Source organism: Mangifera indica, chromosome 16, assembly GCF_011075055.1.
Source record: "Mangifera indica cultivar Alphonso chromosome 16, CATAS_Mindica_2.1, whole genome shotgun sequence".
In the NCBI taxonomy this organism is placed as follows: domain Eukaryota; kingdom Viridiplantae; phylum Streptophyta; class Magnoliopsida; order Sapindales; family Anacardiaceae; genus Mangifera; species Mangifera indica.
Genome location: NC_058152.1, coordinates 12,953,086 through 12,968,499, shown reverse-complemented (window position 1 = coordinate 12,968,499; position 15,414 = coordinate 12,953,086). Strand labels below are relative to the sequence as shown.

At 31.6% G+C, this 15,414-nt stretch overlaps 2 protein-coding genes across 4 annotated transcripts in view; both read right to left on the bottom strand.

The window, feature by feature from the left end:
- The window catches only part of LOC123198497 (protein CELLULOSE SYNTHASE INTERACTIVE 1-like), a 38,785-nt gene extending 35,749 nt beyond the window's left edge, over positions 1-3,036 (bottom strand). Inside the window, exons 1-3 of one of the 3 annotated variants that reach the window (XM_044613180.1) lie at positions 2,883-3,036; positions 1,758-1,925; positions 862-935 (exon numbers count right to left, since the gene is read on the bottom strand). In XM_044613180.1, the coding sequence (XP_044469115.1) occupies positions 862-872 (11 nt within the window). In that variant the 5' untranslated portion in view covers positions 873-935; positions 1,758-1,925; positions 2,883-3,036. Of the gene's footprint in view, positions 1-861; positions 936-1,757; positions 1,926-2,674; positions 2,846-2,882 lie in introns of those variants that run through there. The other 2 variants (XM_044613181.1, XM_044613179.1) reach the window with 2 other exon arrangements.
- Positions 3,037-8,441: 5,405 nt separating this feature from the next.
- On the bottom strand, positions 8,442-14,283 carry LOC123199698 (MICOS complex subunit mic60-like). Its single transcript, XM_044614741.1, is given in 12 exon segments — positions 8,442-8,926; positions 9,005-9,109; positions 9,735-9,914; positions 10,018-10,095; positions 10,659-10,778; positions 10,874-10,966; positions 11,307-11,384; positions 11,571-11,723; positions 11,822-11,920; positions 12,107-12,820; positions 13,929-13,974; positions 14,060-14,283. Coding segments are annotated over 12 exon segments (1,911 nt in total). The 5' UTR covers positions 14,071-14,283; the 3' UTR covers positions 8,442-8,692.
- Between the last annotated feature and the right edge of the window lie 1,131 nt (positions 14,284-15,414).

Sequence of the window (15,414 nt, the reverse complement as noted above, 5' to 3'; positions counted from 1 at the left end):
ATGCAATGGAAAGAGAACGGAAAAAATATTGGTTGACATTGACATATACAAGATATGATATATCATTTATAATAGTGTAGCCCTAATTAGGGTGATAATTTTATTGAAGAATTGTTGCTCACTCCAATTCGCTCCTATCATGTATAAAGCTTCCAGAAACACTAATCTTTAAGTTAGATAATGTAACGATCCTATTGCAAGGTATGAGACTTGAGTTTCACATTAAAAGTATTGGATTCTAGTGTGGGATTTATTTTGACTTTGAACTCTCCATCCTCACAAATTAGTTTTTGGAGTGTGGTTCTTTCAAGGTTCATATCAATTGGTATTAGAATCATCCACCATGTCTACCGGTTACAATCAAGTAGTATAGGCAGTGACATCGGCATTACAGTGTTTACCCAAGGCTAATATGAGCTAGCACAAAGCTAGTCTGCATGGGCGTTGGGACTGCAAAGCATGGTGGAATGTTAACATCCTATTACAAGGTGTGGAACTTAAGCACTACATTGGAAGTATGGGATTTATATGGGTTTTGGGCTCTCCACCCTCATAAACTAGCCTTTAGAATGAGGTTTCCAAGGCTTCAAATCAAATGCACACATAAAATCCACCCACATTGCGAAGACAATCTTCCAAAAAACAGCATCTTAAGGGTTATTGTTAATCCTACCAAAAAAATACATGTTTCCCTAAAGAAAATTTTTCTTTTCTTCTCTTTTTTCCTTTCTAGGTGAGGAGAATGATATGTACCCGCTACAAAAATTACAAACACAGTGCTTAGTGGTTACAGGTCAAGAACATAATACTCACGGCACCAAGATAATTCTACTTGAAAAAAGAAAAACAAAGAATACTAACCTCAGACTCATCTTTATAACTGAATGTGGGGTTGGGGGCTCTGAATCTTGAAGTCTGGTATCTCCATTTTTTTCCTGTAATTATGAGAGCAACAGAAAAGCCAAAAAGAAAAAAGAATTATCTAATTGATCATAGCCAGACACAAAATTCAAAATATTAAGATTCCAGCCTTTCTTCATCAGAATAAGGCCTGAAGTAAAACTAAGATTTTGGCATAGCATGATATTTGATCAAACTAAGAAGGCATCGATTAACTAGCACAATGCAATGATCCAAAACAATATATTTGGAAATTCATTTTACTTAGTTATTTTGTAAAAAATGATAAATTCCCCACAATGAGGCCAACAAATTTTGAACTTTTGAGACAAGAAGAGTAAAAAAAAAGGTAAGCATGAATGATAAAACAACAATCCAAGTCATCAAATAGACTTCTGCCAAAGTTCATCCATATTTGTTTTCGCAAAATGTGTCAAACAAAAACTCAAAACAAAAAAAAACAAAACAAAACAAAAGGGTATCTAATCAAATTTGTTTTCTTGCTCCTAGTTTGAGTTTTTTTATTTTGTTGAAGCCAACAATGATTAACAACTTCTATTAAAGTAGACAGTGAGTTATATTACTCAAATTACAATGTTAGGTTAAATTGTAGTTTACACATACAACTGAATAAATCAGAGAAGAACAAGAATTTCAACCACCACCAATGCTAAATTGAGATCTACAACACACCACACTTAGTTCCAAATAGTGTTCACATGTGCCATGCCTTAGTTCCACACAGAGTTCACATGGGGCATGTGAAATCCTATTTATCACAACTAAGCATTCACAATGGAGACCAAATCACAAACTATCAAGATTCTAAATGAAATAAGAATTGAGCAGAAGAGTACCGCATCATTGGCAGCATGGCCGTTTCCATTGCTGCCAGCGAACCTCCAAGCTACTGTGGTTGCCAGCTTTACTTTATTTCAAGATTCCCAAAATGAAATTCAATCCAAAACCCAACCCTCTCCAGATCCAAGTTCAAGTACAGACCTGCCCCGTCAAAACATCAAAACCTGCAGTGAAACAACAGTATACATAAGCCAAACAGAAGATCCCAACATCAAGCAAAAGTAGATCAAATGAAAATTCAACCTAATTAAATTAACTTAAACCCTCTTGATAAACATGAAAAACCAAATTCCATTCATGGAAATACTTGTCAATTGATGAAAACCAAAGCAGTGTAAATCTAAATTAAGTTAAACTCACGACAATGTAAATCAACCATCCGTTGCCTTATCAAATCCTTTAGTAATAAAATCTAACACTAATCTACTAAACAGAAACGCGAAACAACTGTCATATCAAATTCTTTTACTTTCCTCCACTTTGCCACGAGCCAAACAGAACTAAACGAAGAGCAGAGCCACTAAAAATCTCAGATTTGACTAAATTCCAATCCACACAGTTAAGATACAAAACACCAGATCAAACCTGAATGACCATATGTCTCTATTGTCAAGATCCAAACCCAGAATTATAATAAGAAATAAATATCAAATTTTCAACCCAGATTTTTCAAAAACAGAACAACCCATCAACGCTAATGAGCTAAACTTTGACGTAGTGACACATATTCAGCATCCATTAAAACAAATAAAAATCAAAATTTGACATCGGATTTCCCATAAACAAAAACAACCCATCAGTCCTAATTAACTAAATTGCAATACCCATCAACGCAAAGAGCAAAACTTTGACGTAGTGACACAAAAAACAATCAAAAGCTGGCCTCCGATTTTCAAGAACAAACACAACCCACCAATGCGGATGAGCTAAACTCTGATGTAGTAAAGCCAGATTGAGCTCAATTTCAAGAGAAAGAGAGAGAAATGAAGGAGTGTGGAGTTAGTGCATCTCTGAATTTCGTAAAGAAGAAGACAATAAAATGAATCAATGAATGAGTAATAGAAAGAGAAAAAAAACTTATTTTTATATTTTTTAAATGATTTTTTCTGTCGTTAAAATACCTTTTTTTCCATGGATACTGAGGAAGAAAGAGAAAGAGAAGCTTGAGGGCCAGAGGCACAGCTTCACATACACGGAAGGGGCCACCGACAGTTCAGAGCTTAGAGTTTGAGACTCCTCCGTTTCATGGCTTGGCTTCAGCTTTGTTTTGGCTTCAATTTGGAAATTTGGCGTGTCAGCTGTAGTTACCTTAGATTTCATGATATTTTTATTATCCAATTGCTATCTAAGTCTATATCTATTTTAGATATTAATATATTATAGAATTAATTAAGTGTTTTAATTTTACTGTTATTTATTAAATTTTTATAAAAAATTAATAAAAAATACGGAGAATTTTAAATATTTATATGTTATATTTTACATTCACTTAAAACGGTTAATAAAATAAAAATATTCTTATTCTAAATTAAAATTATTTTTCACCCATCAACACCCTTATAAACAATCATTGGCCATCAAAATTTTTCAGTAAAAAATGTTGAATTCTTTAGTGAAAGATGTCAAAATTGTAGATATAGCTAAAACTAAAATTTTTGGGTGAAAAATGTTAAAATCCTTAATGAAATAACATAAGACATTATCAAGATAGAAGATGAGATCGATTTCATTGATTTTGTCAAATTTAGGAGATGGTTGGAATAAGATGAGAAGTAGTGACTTTCATTCGAATATCAAAGATGGTTTGGAGGTCAGGCACAGTCTGGCTAAAAAGCAACCTAAGTAACGTCACCTAGGGCATAATTTGGCCATTTTGCAACCCAACTAGCACCCTAGGTGACCAAAAAAGAAATAAGGAAGAGGTTCAATGGTAAAGATGAAGGAAACTAAGGTGAAATGATAATGTTCGAAAGTTAGATGGCTATGGGATGAATGGTCATTGAACTTGCTAACGTTGTATTATGCTATTTTCCAATACCTAAATTAGATTTTGAATTTAAACAAAAAAGTAATTTATGCATTCATAAAATGAAAAATGTTTTTAAATCGAACCACACATGAAAAATCCTTAATTACTCATTTTAGCAAAAATGTGGTTATAAAAATCATCCATCTAAATGTTATTATTTATTTTGACCCAAAAATTAATAAAATTAGTAAAATACTAAAAGTTTTATAAGAAAACTTTGGATTTTAACCTCTCTTTCTGATATATCTGATATAATAATTATTAATTTAATTATTATAATTTTAATTTATCTATTAAACTAATGTGAACAACATCCTCTGAGTGCCCACAATTAGAGGATGCACATTTAGTTGGGTCTGGATTTGTCCTATTCCATACAGTCAATTCTCTTACATCAAAATATCAAGTTTTTTAAATAATATTTTAAATATATAAAAATAATATTTTTTAAATAATTATGTTGATTTTTTAAGTTTTTCTCATAACATGCAAAATCAGAAAAACGAAAAGTAGCTTGAAGCCAAGCCAGGAGGAAACTAATAAATAATCTCTGTTTCTTAATTGAAAAAACATGTATTTGATTTATTTATTTAACAATTAAAAAATCAGAAACCACCAAAGGTTAATTTAATAAGTTCAAATAAAAGTTAATTTAAATTTAATTTGTTTAAATGAATACAAAGATTAGAAAAAAAAATTAGAAACCACCAAAATAAAAAAGAAGGGTCTCAAATATAAAAGAAAGAAATTATCAAAAAGAGAAAAATTAATAAAAATTGTCAAAAAAATAAAATAAATTTTTGATGGCTCGTTAAATTTAAATTAAATTGACTTAAGACTCAATTTAGACTATCCAACTCAAATTTATATTGAATAGTATATTTCTAATTATTTTAATAGATAATTTAAATTTTTAGTGGAATAATTGAATATGGGGTGTTATGGTGACAGGATGACACAGCTAATAAGGATAATTTTATCATTATTTATTTATTATTTGCCAAATAATCCCCTGTTCATGATTTAGTGCTAACCCACACAAGGGTTAACCAATTAATTTTGACCCAAATTGACTTGTGAAATGACAATTGTAGTCATTGATTTCTTACCTATTTACCAATTTAGGTTCACTAAATATTTCACTTTCTATTTTTATCTTGGATTAAAATAGTACATTCCTCTTATAATTGAAATATATACATACATTAATATTATTTATTTAGATTTACCTGAAATAAATTTTAAAGGAGGTAAAATGAAATTTATTTTGAATTTGGATAATTTTTAAAATTAAATAATCATTTTGCGTTAATAATTGTGCTAGGAGTAAATTGTTTTCTTAAGTATTGCATAGTATTTCAAAAATATTTAAAGAAAAATTCACTCTCATTTAAATAATAATAATAAAAAAAAAACAAAAAGGTCACAACAAAATACATAAGAGAAAATTTTATTTATTTCTCAACTTTTCGCCTTTCAATCATGCTTCAAATAAGTTTACATCGTTTAGTATTAGAATTTATATAATATCTTATAATTGTAATCGTACGACAGGTGGTGATGTCGGGCTAATAAGGAGATAAGGCATAACACACCCACATGGGCGTCAAGGCTACAAATGTGGTGATATGTTACCCCTGTGTTATTTCAATGTTTATCGGATTAATAGGGAACTAGCATATGACATGTTTGCATTGTAGATGCTCTAGTGTGTTACCTTGTACCATTGCAGTGTTCAAACTAACAGAGAGCTTGCGTATAGCAAATCCGTATGAACGTTATGATTGTGTATATATTGATATGTTATAACTATAAGGTATGATATTTGAATCTCATATCGAAAAGTTTAGATTTTTTACCTGAGGGCTCAACAACTAGTTTTTTGAAATTTTTAAATACGACTCCCCGAAAAATCAAATATTTTCAAACAAAATTAAAATCATCAAATACCTTTTTATTTTTTTCTTCAAGTAATGGGAATGATTTTTCCTTACAGTTTACATCTAGAAATGTTTGTCAAATGGGGTGAGGCAGTACAATGTGATTAAGACTTAATACCAACAATTTAAAAATTAATTATTTAATGAAAATAATTGAAAATTTTCAGTTAGTTGATTTGAAATTTCATTATTAAATTAATTATTTTCTCTCAATTTTTTTGGGTATATTTTTTTTTTTCCAAGAAAGTTGATTTCTCACCTGCCTTTGATTTAGACACTACTTATAATAAAAAGCTAGAAAATGAAGCACTTGATTAGGATTGTCAATCACTTCATTAATTATTAATTAATTAATTAATTAGGGTTTTCGGAACTTGTGGGTTTGTTTGATCCATGGGGCATGTTTGTTGGAGTGCAATTTCAGGAAATTGACATTTCAATTGTTCTTCCACTCTAATAAATATATATTTAATTAGAAATTAAATTATTACGTGAAAATTAAATAATATAAGTATGATATTACAAATTTTTTGCTTCAAATTAAAGCTAAACTTTGATCCAATTGAAAGATTGGTCCATAACTTAATTGATCTAATATGTGATGTAAGTATGAAAAAGACAAGTTTTAACTATGAATTTATCAATTTAATTTTTTGAGATGATGATAATAATAATAATAATAATAATTTATTATTATTATCAATTTATTATAATAATAATTATTATTATTATTATGCTTTCAAATGATCTTAAAGTATTATTGTAAATCAATAAAAACAATCTATATAAATAAAAAAATGAAGTATATTTTTGAAATAATATAATAATAATTGTGGGTACTAAACTATCATATCTTTTTTAACGATGTCATACGTATTAATTTTTAAATATATAAATAAGTATTTATATAATATATATCTATTTATATATTTAAAGTAAATAAATATAATTTTATTATATTTTTATATTAAAATATTCGAACTTTGTTGTTTTCTATTTAGGAAATCTAGTTTTCAAATTTTACATATTTAAAGGAATAAACTTTTATTATTGTTTATTGAAGTTATTGAAGTATTAAATAACTTTCAATGACATTAAATAGAGATGATACGATCGTTTTTTGTCTCCCTGACAAAAAACTTAGTCTCCCAAGACGTTTCTGACGTCGATTGGGCCTCTAAATAGGAGGAAAGAGATCGTCGGAAGGAGATGATGCTTCGGGAGAGAGAGGCCGTCGGCAATGGAGCCAGAGAGGTCACCGGAGATTTCAAAACCAAACCCTAGGGTGAAACTGTCATTTTTTAAAACTTAAGCTGAGGAAAAATTTTAGTTTTTAAAATTTAGGGGGAAAAAAAGAGATAAAATTTTTAAGCGTTAGGGTTCTATTAAATTTAATCGGTCATGGATGGGTATTTGGTATTTTCATAGTTAAAGGGTAGAAACTTGAGATTGCAGCATACCTTGAATGAGAATAATCGATTGGCCTTAATTCAAACAATATAAGAGGTTAGGCTATTTTTATGTAACAGAGTACAGTTTTGTTCTCTTAACTTAAAAAAAAAAACATATAAAATTCAATTCCTTTTATGAGAAAAAAATAAAATTCAATTCAGTCAATTCAACCGAAGATAAAGGTAAAAAGTATGTTATTTGATTGATAAATTATAACAAAATGATCATTTGTTTAATTTTATTTATAAAATTTTATAATATATATATATATATATATATATTATTTATTTATTTATTTATTTATTTATTCATTTTTGAATAAGAAGCTTCTAAAAGCCAGTCAATTCTTGGTCGGCTGCCTTCGATTAGGTGGTGAGGTGAAAGGATGGAGGCAAGGCATGGCCCTCAGAATATGCCAAAACTTTTTTGGTTGGATTTGGGCATTTATGTCAAAACAAACATCCAAAACAACAAAAATAAAGCAAGGACCCCACAAATCTTTTTCGAGTCTTGAAAATTTTACATTTGGAAGCAAGGTCTTGTTTTTTTGAAAACATTTTCTTCATACTTTGGCAACATTTTGGCACATGGGCTCAGGTGGCATCCATGAGGTGACCAACCCAATTCTCATAGTGTATGAGTAATGTTTTTGTTTATATGTCCCAATAATGTAATATATTTTTGCATTAAGTTTGTGAGGTGTATGCTTTGATATTGAATGAATATTCAGGAATTTTTAATAGTTAAACACATGGGTTGTTCCTTGTAAGGTTGGATTTGATTCAGGTCAAGTTTGAACAAGACCTAACTTAAGATCGAATCGATTCTAAAAAAGTCAACTCGAGATCGATTTTAAATTGACAAATTGAAACTTAATCTTGACTTGAAAACAATTTGGATTTAATCCAAGCCATCTCAAACTCACACGTTCAAATCGGCTAGTCTATAGAAACGAGTTCAATTTTTAGTCAAACTTAACATGTTCTATCCGAGATTGAATAACTTAGATTGAATCTAACCCTACAACCATAACTCAAATAAGTCAACATATGAAATATGAAGGCTTTAAATATTTCTTCATAAACTCCCTCTTGATTTATAATCAAGTGTACAAATCAATAAGACCAGCTACAAGGAAGGAGAAATCCATAAAAGCACTTCAAAATGCAAATGAAGACAAATGAAGCCATCATTCAAGCTTAGAGAAATCATCAACATGTTCCAGTCAACACAATTCCAAAAGTTGGAGATTTGTGATAAAAAAAATAAACAAAATTTTATTCAGATAATTGGATATTCTACACAGTTTCAGGGAAAGGGCAGTGAAAATTCTCACAGATCTCTTGTAAAATAAGTTCTGGAAAGAGATGGTTATTTTTTGTTGTCTCCTAAGTGATTCTGGAAAACCCATAATAATTTTCTGTAGGCTTAATGGCAATATCAATGAATTATCACATAGAGCTATACTACATACAAAAAGCAGGTGTCCAATTTAATTTCTCAAAGCTTTTTAAGCAAGGCTAAGGCAAGTAGCATAGGATTGCAGGAAAGTTAGACCTTGTTCCGTGATTGCTCTATTCCTTGCTCGCCTTACCCAATCAACTACTATCTCCTCTGCTTGGCTACCTTGAACACCTTGTTCAAGAGCATCTGCTGCTTCAGCAAGTTTTCCATCCCGTAAGAAACTCTCAACTCTGCTAATCACAGATTCAATCCCGTCTCCAGAGCCGCCAGCTTCCTTTACCTGTATGAAGTTAGGGAGAACGTGATTAAGGAGTTAAATGAGATTACCTGGTGGTATATAGATATGTTATTTGCTTACCTTTAACCAGGAGGCCACATGTGCTAGAGAATGTGTTAGGATACCACCACCACCACCAGGTGGGATCAGGCTAAAATGTCGTAGTGTCCCTTTCAAGGTGTCAAACTGCAATAAAAATGGATGGCAGATGTAAACTAAAAAACAGTATTCCCCTTAAAACAACACCTCTAATCACCAGTTTGCAGCTTCATAATGCTGGCCACAACTTTTGCTTAAGGGATTCATCATATAGTTCACACATTCAATAACAAGAAAATGCACTTTCCTCAAAATCATTATAACCAAAGAAAATCCACATCTTTTACCTGTTTACACTTGCACCTAAAAGTGAGGCCTATCAAAGTCAGAACACCATTTGGGAAAGGAAAGAAAGCGATGACTTCACAGAAAAGCACATAATCCTCATATTATTGAAAAAGTAAATAATGAACAAGGTGGATTTTATCCTATCCTTCAAAAAAAAAAAATACATAAATAAATTTGGCTCTAATAAGTAGGACTATAAATCATTAGATTGGGCACTGGCTTTTTAGATCTTGCCATCAAATAGAATTGAATGAGTAATCATAGGAACATCTACCTTCATAAAAAAGAAGAATGCAGACTCATCCTCTTGTGATGCAGAGTCTTTATGCTTTCATATCTTATTGCATGACAATCTTTTGCATTTCTAACCTAACCAGATTAAAACACTTGAATTGGTTAAACAGTTGTCATATCACAAACACACCTTCTGTCTCAATTGCAATAGTGTTTCTGAGCCATGGCATCGTGTTTCTTCAGGAATGGATGATAAAACCAAATCCAAGATAGAGTCTTTTTCAATGCCATCAAGAAAGGTGTACAGAACATCTATTTCTTTTTGAATCGGTGATCCTTTGGAAAGTGCATCTTCTAGAGCAAGTGCCCCCTATAATAATTAACATGAGTAAAAATTTTAAAGGCAGATATAACCACTAATGAAGCTACAAACTACATAACATGAGTCTACATAAAACAGAAAGGAATTTTACCAAAGCAAGCTTGTGAGCAAAGTAACTCCTACGAACCTCTTCCGATCGTGCATAAAATGCCATGCATAATGCATTTATCTATTAAAAAAAAAATTCAAATTTGTTAATTTTCATTATCAAACAACATCTTAATATTTACTGGCCAAAGAAAGATATAGAAGAAAAAACATGACTAACAAATTTATACACTATGCATAGTGAATATTGTTTCAAGAATAAGAAGGAATGCATATAAAGAACTCTACCACAGCATGTATGAATCATATAATGGTCAGCTACAATATTTAGTAATCTGTTATTGATTCTACATTCTGTTTCTTCCTATGTTGAAATTCTAAAAAACAACTAAATAATTCAGTAAGTCTCAAACTTAATCTTTGGGCTTAGTTGTTGGTTAAAATAGTGAAATGATTCATATTGGAAACCGAAATAAGATATGATGCAATTCTCACTGTCATTTTGTTATACACACAATGCATACTATAGCAACAGTAATATGTTCTAAAACCTCAGATTTTTAAAGAGATGCTCCAAATAAATCTCAGATTCTTAGGACACATCCTCCATCAAAGATTTGGTTTTATGAGTGTGTGCACAAAGGATGTCTTTCAATTTATTATATGATTTGAACAAATTCTCACATGAAGATTTGCTTCTGCCATTTTCTCTATCTGTGCTGCCTTCTCACGTGTGATTGCTGCAGCTAGTTCTGCTTTACCTAATTCTCGCGCTTGTTTCAACTTCAACTCTGCTTCATTTTCCTGTGATTGTTAAAGACAGGCTTAAGTCTAGGGGTTACTAATTGCTTCTGTACAAAACAATGTTTATTTACAGAAAAAAAAAACTAAATAGCAACCTTCTGTTGAAGTTCCAGCTTTAGTTTCTCTTCCATCTTCTCTTGAAGTGACTTGATAGCAGCTGCTGTTTTTGTTCTTTCTCTCTTCAATTCCTGCAAATGAAAAAAAATAAAGATACTTAGCACCTGATTTAGAGTCCTCAAGCAGATGATACAGAAGATTCCCTCTCTCTCTCTCTCTCTCTCTCTCTCCTGAAGGCATAAACAAGCAGGATATAGTGCAGGTGAAAAGATGTGATCTCTGTAAATACTTGTCACTTGGCTTGGCAACTTCCATGCGTTGTTAAAACCCAAAAGTTCAGTACCCATATTACAAACATACTTTCAATTATTACATTATTAGATGATGCACAACCCAACCAACTCATGGCCCAATTGAACACATGGCACTTTCTTACAAGAAAAATAGAGAGTAAGATGTGAAGACTTATACCTTCTCCAGGATTGCAGCCTCTTCTGTACTCATCAGTTCCCTAGCCCTTGAGTCCCTCAATTCTTTTTCATACTTCTCCTGAAAAGCAGCCAAAAGATTTGAACAAGATGTTTGTAACCACAAGCTCGAAAAAGTCAGTTTTGTTTGATAAGACATGAGTTTTTTCGTTTGGTTTTTTAATTTATTAATTCATGGAGCTGTAAACTGATTAAAACACCAATCTGAAATTTAAATGACTCGAGAGGAATTATTGACAATTCGAACCTTCAGTTCTCTCTTTTCTTCGGCAAACATACGAGCATCCAGTTCAGCTTGCCTTTTCTCAGCAGTGTGAATTGCTTGTAAAAAATCAAACATCAATTTCCCATCCTTAGATAAATAACCATCACTCAGCTCCTCAATTGCATTAACATAATCCTAACAATTTGAGAAACAAGGTTCAATCAAACATTCTTTGACAGCATAATAACAAAACATATGTATAATATAGCACAAAAAGAAGGTTTATAATAAACCTCTGTCGCTTTGGTTGTAGCACCTTCATCGGTGTCATCCCTAAGATGATATGCCTCAAGGAGAGAGGCAGCTGCTTCTGCTCTTTTGCTTAAAGCATCCTGCAATAAAAGCACATATAAGCTACTTTTGAGCCCATTCAACATAGATATAATAGATATTAAAATGGAATTTCCAGAATTGATTAAAACAAAATAATTCACCACCACTACTATCATATTTATATAAAGAATAGAAAAGTGCTGTTGGAAAAGACAAGTAAAGGATGGAGTAAGAAACATAGGTACCTTGGATTTGTCTTCTGTGATAGTATGCTGATGTGGTCTTGTTTCCTGCTTGGGTTTGCTGGTCTCCTCATCTTGTTCATGAACAATGCTCACCTGGGTAGATACTGAAGCAGCTTGAACTTCCTCAGGTTCCTTGATAGTTTTTGATTCTGAGTCGTCCCTCTGAATGCTCCTTTCAGATGATATTGGAAAGCTTGAACTTTGAATATCAGATTCTATGCTTTTCTGAGAAACTTCTGACAAGTCTTTCTCCACAGGTATTGTACCACCTTCAGCTACCAAATCTTCTTTATCTTGCAAATGAGACTGCTTTTCAACTGTTCTTTCATTCAATGTTTCAGGCTGAGAAAGATCTTTGCCATCCTGAACATTCTGTGAAGCTTGCTCCACAGCAGTTTTAGGCCCTTTGTTACTGTGGGAAGACACTATGGGCTCCACTTAAGGTTGAGCATCCTTCAAAGTGTTCTTATCATCATTAAACTTAGGCAAATCAATTGACTTGTGTTTGTCATTCTCTTTACCAATATATTGGTCCAAATACCCATTCTGATATGCTAAAAGGGCAGCACCAGCAATGACAGTAGTTCCAACAACAACAGTTGACAAATTACCCTTTGATTCAGGTAGCTTATCCGTGGAACCAGGTTTGTTGGATGAATTAAGCTGGGGAGCAGTTGAAAATTCCTTTCTTGAAGAAATAATCAAGGGAACTCGCTGCAATTATCCATGTACAAAGAAATCAAATAGCATAACATATATATGTGTCTGTGTGTTAGCATCAATAAAACAATCCTTAGGAAATTAACAGCATTGTAAGCATGTGAAACAAACACAAAAGTGTGAAGTGACCACTTAACCCAAAAGCATAAGCTGAAGGCTAAAGGCCGGCTGATGATAAAATAATAAACAGGAGTGATGATGGACACCAAGAAAGCTTAATAAAACACAGTTTCCTAACTAAGGATAGAGACACACGGATATTTGTGAGACCAAGAATTATAATGAGAATGAAAATTCAAGAAGAAAAATCTAATATTACTAATACTTATACAGCATGTTTGGGAATGTGCAACTGAAATAATTAATAGTACTCTATGAGATTAGTGAAGCACCTTTCTCTTGCAGCTGCACTTTTAACAGAAATCCTGTCATACATACTAAGGATGCATTTGGGAATGCTTTTGTAGAAAGCACTTCAGCGCTTTTGAGTGCTTTGTAGTATTTGCATTTAAAAAATACTTGTAGGGAAGCACCTATGAAAAATTGTTTTCCTAAAACTACTTCAACCCAAGTCCTCTTATCATCTCAAAAAAGGTATACCCAAACATCACAAAATAACACAAGAATGCTTTTAACCATTCAAAAACACTCTCTATTCTACCAGAACAGACCCCAAACGCAAAATTAATCAAATTCATAGAGTGTCGTATTATCAATGTAGAACACAATGGAAAAGAATGAAATGACACCAGATTATCAAAATCTACACTCAAAACACAACAATAGTTCAATATCGATCCATTTGCAAAAGATTCTCTAGAAAACACTTTTGAGTGCTTCAGAGTAAATGCATTTCCAACAAAAGCACTTAAAAGAACATCTTATAGCACAACAGCTATGAAACGTTTCTCCATCAAGTACTTCAATTCAAGAGCTCTTACCCTCCCAAACACTACAAAACCAACACAAAAGTGCTTCTAGCCATTGATAAAGCACTTCTCAAGCTTCCAAGCGCACAAACTGAGGATATTCACTCAATAACACGCAATCTAATTATCCCAACCAGAAAAACACCCACATCACCAAAATCTAAAACACTTACCTGGGTCCTCAGAATCCTCCGCCGCGACGATATTTCCAAAAAATATCTGAAAAAGAAAGCGCCATTGAAACGAAATTTAACAATTTGAACACGTTAAAATCCTAAAATTGGGGTCTAAGTTAATGGGCTACCTTCGTAACATCGTAACGGTGGGTCTAAGAGATATCAGATTCGAGGGCGTCAAGGTGTTCGAGGAAATGGCTGAGCTAAAGAAGGGTTCTGTTTTGAGCTCAGTAACGAAGAGAAACGGTGCGCTCTGGCATTGGGAGTCAGTCGGGAAACGGAGCGAGAGTAAACTTTACATGAACTTACAGTGCCTTACGCTAAGGCTACCGGATTAATATTTTAATGAGAGAGAATTATGTAAAATGGTACCCTACTCATGATGTATACTAATTCTAAGTACATAAATAAACACATATTTATATATTTTATTATATAATTAAATATTATTTTATTTTAATTTAAAATCATTAAATTATATTATGGTATATATCAAATTTATATTTATTTATATACTCAAAATAAATATATGTATTTTTGTTATATCAAAAATGATATAAGTGGGTGGATTTTAGCATAAACAAATTAATAAATCAGTTTTTAAAATATATATAAATTAAACAATTAGATCACTCGATTATATAATATTAAAAATTAATAAAATATTAAAATTTTTAGATAGAATATTTGAATTCGATATTAAGGTAACATTACTTTTTAATCTATCTGACCTTAGTCCAAACAAACAGTCGATTCATTGGATAAACTAATTAAATAAATATTATAAAAATATTCAACCAAAAAAAAAATTGACACCTAATAGTATATGATGCATATTACTTATCAGATTAACTATATTCAAGTATGATTCCAATAATTTTTAAAATTTACACCCAAAAAAAAGTCTACATCATATTGATGTCACCTTTTAACATGGCGATTGAACTAGATCAAACACTAATTGAACTTTAGAATTTTGGCCAATGCCATGTTGCTATTAGCATTTAGCATGATGGTTAAACCAGACTATGGAGGTTGGTCCAAGTTCGAAACAATGGTTGGAGTTTTAGAATCGATAGTCTTTGTATTTTCGAAGTAGCTTTTAGTATGATGATTGAACCAAACTATCGAAATTGATGTCAATATTCAATATAATGGTTGAATTGTATTACGAAGCTCTATGCAAATTCAAACACTAGTTGAAACTTCAGAATTGAGTCTTTTTGTAAGTTAAAAGTTGTTTTTAGTATAATAGTTGAATCAAACTAACAAGGGTTATGTCAAGTTGATATCAACATTCAATACGATAGTTGAATAAGATTACTAAAATTGATCCAAATTGAAAACATTGGTTGGAACTTTAAAATCAAGCATCTTTGTAATTTTGAAATTGCACGTAGTATGATCATTGAATCGAACTATCAGATTGGTCCGAATTCAATATGATAGTCGAATAGAACAAGGCCAAACATCAGTTAGACCT